At 37.5% G+C, this 15,451-nt stretch overlaps 1 protein-coding gene across 1 annotated transcript in view; it reads left to right on the forward strand.

Moving 5' to 3' along the window:
* Positions 1-1,828, forward strand: part of LOC131571349 (neuronal acetylcholine receptor subunit alpha-7-like) — a 57,118-nt gene extending 55,290 nt beyond the window's left edge. Inside the window, exon 10 of the mRNA XM_058824041.1 lies at positions 1,307-1,828. Coding sequence (XP_058680024.1) covers positions 1,307-1,828 — 522 coding nt within the window. The remainder of the gene's footprint in view (positions 1-1,306) is intronic.
* The last annotated feature ends 13,623 nt before the right edge of the window (positions 1,829-15,451 follow it).

Consider the following 15,451-nt stretch of genomic DNA (forward strand, 5'->3'; position numbering starts at 1 on the left):
GCTATTATTATTATTATTCCTATCTGTGATTACTTAGGCTTCCTCCTTTATGAAATTATGCTTGTCATTACAGCAGTAGCTCCAAGTGCTTGTTGTAATTTTCCCATTCCTGTATCTGTACTGTGCAAACGCAGGAGTCAATTTTTCCTGCATCTGAAACATTTTTGCAGTCAAAGTGTCATCCCAAGTCACACATGACCAAAGTAAGCAGGATTATGCAGGGAGTCCTTGGGAGTCAAGGCTCAAAGGGAAAACCAGAGGCCACATCTGTTTCCTTCTTGATGTCAGATTGTTTGGCTTGCAACCAGGATAATAAAGTCATCAAAGAGGCCTATATGCATGGAGGGTCCCTCTCAAGTGCATTGTAAATGCCCTTTTTGAGCACATAACACCTGGAGGATCTTATAATTACAAGATTTTCCTAATTTAGTTTGCTGCTCTTCACACAAGACATTACTGAATCCACAGCCTTTTTCCTGCCTTATATGTTACCAGTAGGAATTCTAGCAGGCACAGGCTCAGACCGAACATCTGAAGGTCAGTTCACTGGAAAAAATTTCTGGAAGCACTCTCTGGAGTTAGCTCACTTAATGACCTTGACAAGGAGCATATGAGGCACAATCTGCCATGTGCACGTTAGAGCATCTTGTGTTGCACCAGCACACAGGAAAATGACAGCAGTTAATAGCGGCACTTAGATTTTGAACTGCTAAATGTAATAGATTTACTCTTTTGAAAAAAAAAGCCTGCTGTAGTTGAACTCCTCAAAGAAATATAAAATAGCTTTCAAAAAATCCATGAAAACCCAACCAAGGTCTTTTAGTTAGATATAAATAATAGCAATGGGGATGGGAAATGTTCTAGAATCTGTCATATTGTGATTTTTTTCAGCAAAATCTAAACATTGACACCCAAAAATATTTAACTGTATCTCTTTCCTTACAATCTGAGAAAGGTTTGAAAACCATGCAGCTAATTTTGGGCTGTCTGCTCAATTGCAGACATCTCAAAGTGTTTAATAAAGGTGAGTCTCCAAGGACCATTTTGTAAAGTAAGATTTTTACATCTCTTTTGCTTTATAAGCTAAGTGGGCATTGAAAATCCCTATGTTCAAGACAGATCCAAAAAAGGGCTATCCTTAGTAGAAGGCTAGACCCTCAAATAACCATTTTGAAAGCAGATAGCTGGAGAATACAGAAATCCATCAGTATTTCTAAGAAACTGTGCAGACTAACTGTAATAGTCACAAAACCTTTTAAAACGATGAAGAGTCTCCTGTATTTCTGCCACGGTAACTCTCTTTCAGGTCCGTGTCGTCCTGCTGAATTGGTGTGCATGGTTTTTACGAATGAAAAAACCTGGGGAAAACATAAAGCCCCTCTCTTGCAAGTACAGCTATTCCAAGCAGCAGCTGAGCGTGAACAGCATGGAAGTGAGCGTCCTTCCCGGGCACCAGTCCAGCAACGGCAACACCATCTACAGCTACCACGCCATGGAGAGCCCGTGCTGCCCGCAGCAGAACGACCTGGGCAGCAGAGGTGGGAAGATGACCTGCCCCTTAGCAGAAGATATTGAGCTTGTGCAAAAGAAAGCTTTAATGGACACTCTTCCAGTGATGGTGAAGATCCTGGAGGAAGTCCAGTTCATAGCGATGCGGTTCAGGAAACAAGATGAGGGTGAAGAGATCTGCAGTGAATGGAAGTTTGCAGCTGCTGTCATAGACAGATTATGTCTGGTTGCATTTACCCTTTTTGCCATCATTTGCACATTTACAATACTCATGTCTGCTCCAAATTTTATAGAAGCTGTTTCAAAGGATTTTGCATAAGGTTTTCAAAGATGAGCATGATAATCAAAAAGTGAATATTGCCAGTAATTTTACTAGATAATTTAACTCAAATAGAGAAGTGTACTTATATGTGCTAACATACACAGAAGGGGATTAAAATAATTTCAGGACATAATTATTCCTGATGTTAGTGATTGTAGTTACTGAATAGTAAATGTATTGAACTCCGTTACTTATTTCATAGGCTAGTGCCACATGTAATTTTGTCATGATCTGTGGTAAGTGATAGACAAGAATTCAATACATTACAATACTATAATATATTTATTACAAGTTAACATTAGTATCAATGTGTTACTTTGAATTTGTGAACTTTTGGATATCGTTAATTTAAATGACCATTGAAATTTTTTGCACAATTTTATTGTTTTCGGTATATCTGTGTTTTATAATTATTGTTTGGTGTGGCTGTGACATGCACTTCTCAGATTTGAAAGACGTATCTCCACAGTCTCATGATGCTGTATATTGTATTTATGAGAATAAACCATCATCATATTAGCTCAAGCTAGCACAATGACTGCAATGCTTTCTTGGTAAATTTGTTAAGACTGTATCTTTCCCAGAAAATCACTTTGGGTTATTTTTTTAAATTTAAATTAGGAAATATTGGTTTTGACATTGGAAAGAAATTTCTTTCTCCTTGTTGACAATCATCTATGTAATTTACAATGCTTGCTTAACTGTTTCTGTCATCTTGAAAGTCTACTTAGTTTAAAATATCACTGCTTTCTTGGAACACAGTTGCCAACCTAACACTAACAAACTCTGTGCAATTAAGGCAGAATCTTGTGGCTCCATAATTTCTAGGAAATGGTCAACAGATTTAATTTGGCTCAGATTTCCTATCCAGTCTATACCACTGAAGTAGTATTTTTTTGAAAATTCTATTAGTACAGTTTCCTTTCTATGTGGTCACTAGGCTTTGTTAAAAGGAGTGCATAAAAGACTAATTTTATTTTGCTCAATTTTAATGTATCAATGCTTATTATGAAATTTCTGTCCTTAAATATTCTCTAATATAATGTCTCTATGTTAATAAAACATAATTGAATTATGCCACTTCCTGGAATATAGGGGGAAAAAAGCTCTATTCTTAATACCAGCTTTTTTCTACCCAGTACTGTGGATGGGAGTGACACCTTTTTTGCATGATTTTATTTTCCCTGCTGATCACAGCAGAGCTACAAAAGAACATGATCTGTTGTAGACACCTTTCCCCTTTGGAGTAACACAACACTTTTCTGAATGTTTACTAGAAGAAAATAGCAATCTATTTTGTTCTCTGGCTGACTTTCAACTTACTGTTCTTCCAGGCTTAGTAAAAAATTAGGATTTCCCCTATCTGCATGATGGGATCCTTCACACCATCATCATTAGAGAAAGAATATGATCATGATTTTACTCAACAGGAAGTACTTCCATCTAAAATGGATGGTGAAGCTGGTAGTTCTATGGATTGAATAAGCTACTGTTTCTTAAAGGAAAAGGTCCCTCAGCTTTTCCACTATGGCCTTTATTAGGTGGTGATACCTGGCTTTAAATGGACACTTCACTGTTTTGAATGTTAAACCTCTGCAGCAGTAAGATTAGATCACAACCATGGATTTATCATACTTCTTGGAGTTGTGTTCAAAAAAGCACCTAAGGAGGTCAGCCTAAGAAGGTCCTGACTACAGTGACCTGTTTTATATTTCACACAGTTTTCCTGGTTACTTCAGCTCCAGGTGCAGCTCCAAGTGGTAGCAATGGTAAAATCCCCTGCTAATTCCATCCATATTTCAGAGAGAGCTCTTCTTCTTGATAGGAGCACTGTGCTCTAAGTAACTCCTTCCAAGCCTGCAGAGAAAACTGTCAGTACCTGGTGATTTCTCCTGTGCATTTTGCTGCTTCTGCTTACAAAATTGTCCTTGCTGAGGTATAGAATGTAATTCAGGAAGGTTTTTCCTAATAGAAAAACCTCAGTGAAGACCAGAATCATTCTGAGGGTTTGGGTTAGTTATAGCAGGCTCTTCTCTTGGACAGCAGCTGAAATACTACTTTCATTTTTCTGTTAGTTAAAAGTTTAAATATCCCATTATTTCTGCAACTTGTGATAAAGGATGCAAATTGAACTTTAGAGCACTTGTTCAAGGACCACTAATATTTTTGCTTGAAAAGCATTTTTGTAAGTAATTTTCAGTGACAGGATAAAAAAGGCAAAAGCTGATGTTAAAGCACGTAGTCAGAATAACTTAGCATCCTCGTGCAAAGCATTTCTCCCTTACATTAAATGAGTTGTTGTATAAGAGTATTTTTAACTAGATGCATAGACCTTAAGATCAGAATGAGGATGGAAACTATCTGAAAACAACAGTGAAAAATTAGTTTAAATAACTTTTTTTTCATATGTAAAAGTTGATAGAAATAAAAAAATTCCATTTATAGGCCATGACTTTGTACTGTTAGATTGTCCCTTATAGACATGCCCTAAAACTCTAATTGCAATTTACAACTCTTCACAGTGGACTTAAACGACTTGCTGATTACTTTATCAGATTGTATATGAGGCAGATCCTTTTGCTATCCACTTATCACTTGGCTTTCTGAAAGGCAATAGCATTGCTACACAAAGTTTGTAGAAAAAACAGTGTAAAATAGCACAGAAAAATGGTTACTGTACATTGAGAACATTGCAGAATAAAGTGAGAACCAATCTAAGATTTTCCTGAGAATTATAGCACACTCGAAAGATTGGGACATACCAGTTAGTGTTGTGGTGTATTTATTTCCAGGAGAAGGAAAAAAATCCCAAATTGATTGCACAAGTTAAATGGCAACAAGAAACTAACCCACAAAATCCAAGCACTTGTAGAAATTTTACACAAGGAATGATGACCTTACTGTCCCCTGATAACACAGAACATGATAGTAAAGGTCATTGTGCACTTTACCTTTCTGAGGAGCACCCTATTTCCCAAAATGCACAATAGGTTTCTGCAAAAAAGCTATTCAGCATAATAAAATGAGAATCTGCCTTGGTTTATTTATCAAACATAAAGAACAATTCATAAAATCAAACATAATCTTTACTTTTGACTCAGGAGTTAGCATATCTAGACACACACATGAAAGTCTGTGGTTTCTTTGGTTTTGGAAGTCAATTTTTGTCTTGCAAGTTTTCTAATTTATCTACCACCATGAGAAATACAGCTGTGTAGCTTCCAACAGCGAATGTCAAGTATTTCTATATTACAGTAAGGTTGCATACGTCTTTCATTTGAAATTAACTTTTCAGTATTGATGACAATAAAGAAATAGGGGATCATGATCTAAATCCATTATTCTGAATTACCAAGTGCCTAGGAAAAGAGGATGCTATAAATCAGAAGAAAGTTAATGAAGAACAGGACTAATCTGGGATTTTAGACAATAAGAATGTTTAATATTGAGAAACCCCCAAATACTGAGAAATCCCTACAGAAGTAAATAAAGGCAAAACATTTAGGGTTTGAAGGCTGAAATGCCTTCCCTTTTGTGAGGCTCCTCTTGGCAGAATTTGGGACAAAAATTTAGAACTCTGTTAAACTCTTGGTGAGGTTACATCTGGGTTAAGGGATTGGGCTGAGCAGTGATCCTCTGGCTGAAAGGCTTTCCAGAATTACATACCCAGTTTGGAATTAGATGCTAAATAAGGGTTTCTAGGTTTGTTTTTGTTTTTTTTCTTTTCTTGATGACAAAGAGACTAAGGGAGAAAGGACATGCAACATATGAAAACCCAAGTTTCAACGTAGGTAAGAAAGCACATGCTCAGAATGCTGCTCCTTTTCTCTCTTGTTGAATGACCTAGAGAATACAAAGGGCTCTGCACTGGCCACAGTAGAAGAGTATCCTGAGTTTGTTTGATGCTGCAGCTGCTAAAGCTAAACTCCATCACAACTACTTCCTGACACCATTTCAGATGGTCTTCAGATCTCTGACTCTGGCTCCTTGTCAAGTCTGTTAATCACACAAATATTTGCACCATTTTTCTCCTGTCCAAGTATGGGACTAAGAGTGGCTGTGTCTCAAGTGCTCTCAAAAGGTGCTTAATCTTAACTTCCAATAACAGAGAATTCAGTTTCCCTAAGAAATTATTTGCATATTTATTACTCCTTGTTAATATCTAACATATAAATGAATCTAGTCATCTCAATCACTTGAAAACCCCACCTTTCATGTGACAAAGCAAAATGTCAGGATTGTTAGCTGATTAAGTATGAATAAAAAGAATCTTTATGGTGATAATCATGATCATTATTAGCAATCAAAGTCCTAATCATGGCACAGTTATTTTAATATTGTGAATACCTTGACCATGTACCAGACACAATTTTGGATAAGAAAGTTTACGAGTTCTTCAACACATAGAGAATTTATTTTGTGAATGAAAGCCTCTGAGTTGTTACACAGGCTGTCAACACACTACCTCTGTAAATTTTCATTTAATGGAAGGAACTGATGAAGACCTTACCAAGTAAAACATAGGTTTGACACAGACCAGATGGACTTGTCCGACTGAAGGAAAAAATGTGTTGAACCAAAAAAACCCAACAAAACAAAACAAAACAAAACAAAACAAACAAACAAACAAAACCCCCCAAAAAACAAAAAACAAAAAAAAAGCCCCAAAATCCAAATACAATTAGAATGCAGGAAAAAAATAACTGAATGCAGGAAAAAAACATTCATTCATTATGATGGAAAACTCTAGAAAGAGATATTATTGAAAAAAAGAGAAAATTCAACAATTTGATTTTCAGAACACATACTTAACTCTTACAGACACTATATCTTCTTGGATTTTTACATCCATTTATGAGAGAAAACAGGGTTTAAATTCCAGACCAATGACAGGAATAGGGTACTGTGCCTTTAGGAGTATCCGTTTCCTCTATAGAAAATTATTTTTGGTGAAATAATTTGCATGGTTATACAACATATACAACATCCAGAAAGGGGAAGTACACATGACACGGTACAGTGAGTACTAATAAAAATAAATTTAAAGATCATATCTGTGGTACTCTCAGCTTTCAGGCACATGATGTTGCATTCCAAAAATTTTCATTATTAACATTCAATGATAGAACATAAAAATGGGAAGGCATCCTTAGAAATCTCAATATCCTCTAATTGTCTGCCTCCCTCTAGGTTAAAGCTGTACATTCAGCTATTTTTGCAAATAAAGAGGACTGGGAGGTTTTTTACACAGAAATTTCATGTCATAAAGGAATGGAAAAACCTTCCTCATTGAGAAAAAAAGCATAAAAAGCAAAAGAAAATGCAAAAAGGCTTGCTTATAATGTTTTTCAAATTGTGGAGGAGAAAAAATAGTCTTGATGGTGTTTCAGGTAGAGATTTCTGAAATCTATGAAATACACCATTTTAGTGGGGCAGATTGTGGTAGAAAAAGGGGGAAGGGTTTTAAACTACAAGAAGAGATTAAATTAGATGTTAGAAAGAAATTCTTTGCTGTAAGGGTGGTGAGACACTGGAACAGGTTTCCCAGAGAACTTGTGGATGTCCTATCCCTGAAAGTGTTCAAGGCCAGTTCAGATGGTGCTCTGAGCAACCTGGTCTCTTGCAGGGAGGTTGGAACTAGATGACCTTTAAGGTCCCTTCCAACCCCAAACATTCTATAATTCTATAATTCTGTGGTTTGATGATTCTATGTCAGTACACACTTATGAAACCTTTCACTCAGCAAAGTTTAGATTTCATCTTTCATGCATTCAAATGTTCACTTTCCAGCTCAAACAAATTAAGGTTTTGATAAGAAAAATGGAATTTCAAGGAAATCCTTATCTGTCATTGGCAGGTACCTGCTCTGGTTATGAAGTGCTGAATGTTACACTTGCAGATCAGCTTCACATTTCCTCTGCAGTTCCAAGTAAGTCTCTGGGACCAATAGATTCATTTGTGTAGATGAGGGATCCTCTGTGGCTGTGAGCTGTGGTTTAACCCCAGCCAGCAACCCAGCACCACACACAGCCATTCTCGCCTAATGTCCCACCAGCAGGATGGACTGGGCAGAGAACTGGAAGGGTAAAAGCTGGAAAACTCACAGGTGGAGAATAATTCAGTTGCATAGGGAATGCAGAAACCACACACACAAGCAAAAAACCCCAAAGAGCTCATTCGCCATTTCCCATTGGCAGGCAGGTGTTTTGCATCTCCAGGGCAGCAGGGCCCCTTCAGGCCTCACAGCGACTTGGGAGGACAAATGCCATCACCCCAAATGTCCCCTCCTTCCTCCTTCTTGCACGCAGCTTGAAATACTGAGCAGGATGTCAGAGGGTCTGGAATGTCCCTTTGGTCAGCTTGGGTCTCTCCCCAGCCTCCCATGTACTCCTAGGTTCCTCACCAGCTTGGCAGTGGGATAAAGCAGAAAAGGTCTTCGCTCTGTGTAAGCCCTGCTCAGAAATAACAAAAACATTTCTATGTTATCAACCCTGTATTCAGCACAAATCCAAAAACACAGCACCTTACCTGACGGATTGAAAAAAACTAACCCTACCCCATCCAAAACCAGTACATGGTGCTGTCATTATCCCAAGGACTTGCAGTCAAAAGCATCCCATAAACCAATAGAATATCCTCAGGACACAGACACTAAAAAGAACATCAAAAAGTGAAAACAATCATTAAAATGTCACAGACAAGGAAAGCCAACCAGAAACCCAGAATCCACTCAGCATAAAATATTGAAGTTCATGAAGGAAGAGATAAGGTCAAAGCCACAGAGAACTCCAAAAATAGATGTACCAATATTATCCTGAATTCCATTTTAGTTAGAAATAATTCTGATGAAAAACTTTCACTATTTTTTATGATCTTATGAGAAGGCATATGATTAGTAGTTACGAGTGCATTTTTATTTGGGTAGCAGTGTCAGTTTGATTGTATAAAGAAAAATTACTGCAAAGAAAAAGTCAAGATTTTTCACTTTATGGTTAGTAGTAGAGTGTTGCATAAGTAACCTTTGCATATCCGTAGAGTCTTTCAGGCTATGAGGACTATCCAAAATTGCAGGTGATAGCTCCCTTTTTCCTTTTATCTAGGGGAAACAAAAGGGAGATATCCTGACATGAACAACTAGCATCCATGTTCTGGAACTCTGTAGCAAACAAATGGATTTCCATTTAGAGCATTGTTTTTTGTTTACTTCGCTTGGAGGTTTTGTTGTTGCTGTTGTTGTGGGGGTTTTGTTTGGCTGTTTTATTGTTTTTTTATTGTTGTTTTGATTTGGTTTTACTTTTGGATTGTTGGTGAGGTTTCTATACCCTGTAAAAATCCCAGTGGAAAAGCAAAAGTGTGGAACAGAAAGACTCTTGGTGACTTTTTGACCATGACACTACAAAGTCAGAGTATTTTACTGAATGTAATTTGCTAGTTTTAACACTGCATACTTAAACTGTACTTGGAATTCATAGCTAAGTTCAGCCCATCTGAAGCACAATTAAATTATGCATAGTGTGGTGATGACATGTCCTTCTAGTCCAGTGTCAAACTAAGAAGACCAGCAATTTCCATGACATGATTGTGCCTTCCTAAATGGAAATTAGTTTCTACAGCTTTGCAGATAACAAGGAAATAAAAGACCACATATTATATGTTGAGAAGAACTGACAATACAAAACATGTTTATGGTTAATGTGAACATCTCCACATATGACCTGAGTGTTTAAATAATGCATTTTTTCAGCACTCTGAATGCTGAGATACCTTGACTTCATAAGGAAGTCAGAGCTGAAGCAGTTTTTTGCTAGTTCAGAAAGTTTCCAATTATATAATTCTGTGCAATCAAATGTCAAAATCCCTTGCTAAATTTATGTGATTCTTACATAGCATAGGCATACAATAATGAGTAGAAGGAAATGGAAGTGACAAAAAAATAATCATCTGCATTAGTTATTGGGTGCATAACATTCTGAACAGGAGAAATTGAAGGTTTAGGACAGTGCAAAATACATAATCTCAAGCACTAGTTCAACTCCAAACATAAAATTTGCCATGCCCTGTTTGTTAAAGTCCCTTGGGTGTTCTTTGAAGATGTGTCCACTGAATACTACCACTCTAGCAAACCTCTCCACGAAATTCCTGCTGCTGCTGAATTTAAAATGAACATGCCCTGGGATTAAGTGTCCCAGCATACTCTCCACAAACAGATCTAAGGTCAGCAGAAAAGACTGCCAGAGATTCAGGTTCTCAGCAGGAGTTTTTTAAAGGCAAGTAGTGCTTGTGGTAATGAGGAGGACACCTAGAGACTTAGCTCTCTCTAATTATGTTAAGATGTCCTTAGCCTTAATTGGAATACTGCTGCCAGAAACATTCTAGACCACACACCTGGGAAAATGGCATTAAGCACACAATATTCAAAGTGGAACGGGAAACAATAGCTCCAGAGAGATCAGACAGATGAAGGGAATGACCCTATCTCAGAGGCTGATCCAGTGCAATCACCTGGAAGGCTCAAGCTGTGGAGGTGCTGACTATCACATATTCCACAAGCACTGTGTTTCAGCATTTTCTCTCAACTGCCCAGAAGTCTCTGTCTTGAAGAATAACAGCAGATTGCAACCAGATGTCCAGGAAGAGACTTGACTTACAGACTTTTCAGTCAGCTGTGTGAATTTTAGATTTTAATTCCAAGTTACCTTCAGAGAAAGGAATGCAAAGCAAATTTGGGCCAGCTTTTTCTTTAATATCTCTGGACAGGTCTCCAAGTTAAAGCTGAGAAAGGTCAGGTTCAGTATGTGCCATCTAGAATGGCTATCCTGAGGTGAATCTTGTACAAAGATTCCTGAGGCTTCAGAGGATATGTTGCATTGGCCGACAGCGCAGAAACCTCATTATTTAGAAAACTACTACAGATGTTCTCCATTTCTTCTGACATACTCAAAAAACCCCAGCATTACCTTTTTTGAGAGTTCCCTCTGAATTCTAAAAACAAGACTTAACAGCATTGTCACAAAATCAGAATTGGATCTCTTGTCTCTTATTCCTAGTTGTTTTTTTTTTTTTTTAATGATTGCTTCCACAGGATAATACTACGCTTTGTATTCAACAATATAACAATCTCAGCTTTTGATGTTTTGGTATTTGTTGGAGTTTTTCAATAGCAAAAAGCAGCCAGATTTATACCATGGGTAAGATGGCCAAGTGAATATGTGGGCTTTTGGAAGTGTCCATGACAAGCATCTGCAAAACACTAAAGATTCCTATGAAATTGTCAGAATTCAGTGGTGAGAGAGAGAAAGAGACGTGTTCATAAGGAGAAGTGTCTTTTCCACAGTTCCTGGGGATGCATGAAAACCGTCTGACATAAAGACCAGCTGATCTTCCAAATCTGGATAAGGCAAAAAATAAGCCACACATGTATCCATGCTCTTCTTCCATGGCTGTTAATAGATGAAAACAGAGGCACTGTTTGTGGTTAGACAGCAATAAGAATGTAATTTTAGACAGATTTTGATGTAATAATACTATAGTATAGTAGCTTTTGTCATTCCCATGTACACAACAAAAGAGCTTTCCTTTTATCTCATTGACTAACCATCAAAAAATCGTTCCAGCTTTTTGTAGCTCAGGGATCACATTTTCTACCACATTCTAGTAGTCTCTTCTTAGCAAGATGACAATCAGTTCTACTCTCAGACGGACAGTGGAGTACTTCTCCACTGAGACAGGGTTTTCCAGGTGGCACAACTGAAGTCTGTGTCATGGAGTTCCCTAACAGAAAAATGTGACAAAGGAAACAGGGGGTTTGTGCAGTGGCAGAAACAGCCATTCAGGGTTTAGTCTTTAACACAGGCAGAGTTTTTCCATGGTGTTCACCACTTCTAACAGACAGAAGGGAAATATTTTATTGTCCTTTCACAGAAGTGCAATATATAAACATCCAGTAAGAATCTCTGGTGTGCTCCTAACATTTTCCTTTGCATCAAGACGAAATCCCACTCAGAGCCCTGTGATACCTTGAGGCTGGATATAAAATTGTGGCTGATACCTGGCATAGGAGTATTTATCCATTGCACAGTGAACATTTGAAGTATAGGGCACATCTACTGAATATTTAGCAGTGGTTCACTGTGCTCATAAAACATGGCACCCATCAAAAGAGGGACAAGCACCCTTGTCTAAGTCAGAATTTATTTATAACCAAGCTCAACATCAATACCACTAAGTATCTGTAAAAGTTCCCAGGAATACAGACAGAAGTGTCCTGATATGCAAATCCAGTAAGAAATTTTATATGTTTAAAAAGTGATTATCTGAAGTTAAATCTGTTCTTCCATTCAGTCATCCTTTATAGATGTTCTCTGAGTTTATGAAATAGTCTCAGAAGTAAGGCTAGTAAATACTAGTGGTAGATGTCAGGGAGTTATTCTCTCCACACATAGAGAGAAACAGAACATGTATATTCTTTTCTGACTGCGGTGCAGGAGCTGTGCACTGCTCTGTTTGTACTTAGCACAGAGAAGGGAACTCTGGTAGGGTCTGCTGCAGTGACCCATCGTGAAGCTTTAATGGGATGGATCCCTCCTGGTGGACAGATCCAGAGCTGCCTGATACAGACTGACTGACCAAAAAACCCCCCAAAACTGCGCTGCCTATACTCAAAGCAGAATTAGTTAGATCTGGCTTTAGTAAAATGGCTACAACTGTAAAGTTACTTTTGTTTACTGACTGAAAGAACACTTAAGCTCTCAGTACCAATTAATTTATTCTGAACTGCTCTATTTTAAGAAACATTAGCAGCATATCTTCTCTACACTTCTAACCAATAGAATAGATGTAATGAAATACTGATGGTTTTTTTGCTTGCAAGCAGGTTTGCTAAAGTAGCTTTGAGACTGAGGTCTAGCTACCAGACCATAATCATATTTTTAGTGAAATGTGGATCCCTGCTTTCCTTTATCAAGGGCATCTGGAGAGTGATTGAAAGCTTTGAGTGAGGTGTCTGTATTCACACCTCAGCATCTAAATGCCTATTGTCATTGTTTTGAGTCAGCTTCAGAACCTTTGCTTTTCACAGACATAAACTAATGGCGCAAGTGCTTCGACCTCCATAAAATATGCTGGGACTCATTCATAGTTGTGTATGGAAACACTCATCTTGCATTTTCAGCAACAACTTATGGACTCTATGCAAGCTCACCTTTCTAAAATTAACTTGGAACATTTGGTGATTCACTGCAAAGTACAAGCTAAAGGATTTGGGTAATGTGAAGGCAGTAGATTGAACTCTTCCTGCACTTGTTATGTGGACTGGGTGAAAGAACTCTTGGTGTATGATGGGCATATAAGTTGCTAAGACAATAATTTCAAATTGTAAGCAACAGAAAAATCTGTGCAATAGCAGACTAATACAAAAGTAACTTCCACTTTCTGTTTTGTTTTTCAGCTATTTCATGCCATAATAAGAGATGTCCTAAATATTCAGAGACATCTCTTAAAGAAAAGAAACATAATACACTTCAGGGCAATTAAGATTTTCACTACAATGTCGTAAACATTTCTAACATAAGAATTTAATGAAAATTATTAACCGTGTGATTAAGGGTAGCTGGGAATAATGCAGCCTAATAATTATTAGTCACAATGCTTTTCATCATGTTCTATGCAGAAAACAATGTTTAGATAACATCCTTTCAAACATACTACAAAACAGAAAAAAATTAAATGCCCTCAGAATTATGGTCTAACCAATAATAGTATTCCTATAGGCAAACAGGGGCAAGCATTTTTGAGAAAAACATGACATGAGAGTGAATGTATTGGCCTTGCTTATCTATCAAATGCACAATATTACTGCAATGCCTATTTGGAAACATAAAGCAGTATTTCTAAAAGGATTTGGAAGTCTTAAGTGATTAGAAAAATCATCTCTACTGCTCAAATAAATTTTCCTGATGAGGTATCATAGCAACAATATGCAACTTTTGTTCCACTAGGGAGAAAACCATGTTTCTGGTGAACAGCTTATATTTAACATTCCTTACATCTTATCACATTTTATTTTCTGATAAACAACTTTAACACTCATGTCACCTAAATTGCATAAATCTCACATATGATTACCCATAAGAGGGGCCAGTGAAAATTTGCCTGCCTTGATTTACGCTGATGTATTAAAGAGGGTTGGTGTTTGTCGCCATCCAGTCTCAGTGAAGTTGGTGAGAATAGTTCCACTACAGTCAGAATCCATCCCTGAGATTTTCAGTATTTTTCCACAAAATGTCCAGTGCTTGCTCTGACTCCAGGAGTCGGGTCCCCCTTCCCTGTTCCCATACAGTTGGTGGGCTCATCAAACAGTAGCTTCTAGAAAACAGGAGAAATGAGCAGAGCTCAGCTAGAGGAGGAGCTGAACCCAGGTTGAACTCAATCTTCCTGCACTTCATTTTTCTAAGAAACATTTTCTGAAGTGCAAGAGGTTTTATTTTCTGATTAGGGAAACTGAGGAAATCCTAAAAGTAGGTGTTTCACCAGCTGAAATTACCACAACCTGTGATTCTGTCCTGCTGCTTGTCTGAGCTGTGATCTGTTGGTGACAAAGTGCTCCACGCTGCACCTGCGAGGGCAGCAAGGCAGCAGGAGCCAACACGATTTAATCTACTTGTTTAAATGGTTTATCCCACCCACCTGCTCTGACATCTCTTCAGATGCAGTGGTTTGCAGCACTGGCAGGGTGGGGCACCTGGTGAGAGGCTGCTAACACTGCAGTTTGTCCCTGCAGAATGTTTGTTAGCATCACTCCTAACAATGATTACTGTTTGGGGTCTTGTTTATTTAAGCACTTGAGTTATAACTCCCAATATTTATGCTGCGTAGCACCTGTCTATACTTAGCAAAAGAACAGTTTAGCTTAAAAGAAAAAAGTGTAATAATAACAGATGCTTTATATTCACTAGTCAAAATGTCTTTGTGAAGATGTTCAAAGCACAAATGAGAATTCATGCTCAATGATGCTTTATACAACAACTTCCATTGATTAATCATGATTTATGATTAAAATTTTTTCTCCTTTTAACATTCAAAGTGCAAAAAAAACTTTTGAGTATTACAAGCTTTAACTTTTTATGCTATAATACAGGCACTATTTCATTAAGTAAGATCAGGATCACCCTAAGTGCACTTTTGTTAGGAGTAAGTTTATTGAAGAGAAAACTCATTTTCATTTTTTTCAGTCAAGAATGTTCACAATATAGAACAGCAGCACCCATAAGGATGAAAGTGAAGCTGTCATACCAGGAAATTTGGACAACATATTTCTAGCAAATGCTTGAACAATTTCATCTCTGTTTTTTCCTGATCCCTGTGCTTTTGTTTATGGCTGCAACTCAAGTATTCTTACAATTAGAGTATTTATCTCTTTATGCTGTAGAGGGAAGAGAAAGAAGAAAAAAATGGGCATCCTTCAGAGAACTATTCAGAAGCCTCATCCTGTCTTTTCTTCTTTTTTCTTTGTTCATAGGATACATTTCCATGGAATATTTGGGATTATTATCCTATTTACATGGCTCACTCCAGAATTTAATATTGGTATTCTGCACCAACTTTCTACTTACGCACCAACTT

Source organism: Ammospiza caudacuta, chromosome Z, assembly GCF_027887145.1.
Source record: "Ammospiza caudacuta isolate bAmmCau1 chromosome Z, bAmmCau1.pri, whole genome shotgun sequence".
NCBI lineage: Eukaryota > Metazoa > Chordata > Aves > Passeriformes > Passerellidae > Ammospiza > Ammospiza caudacuta.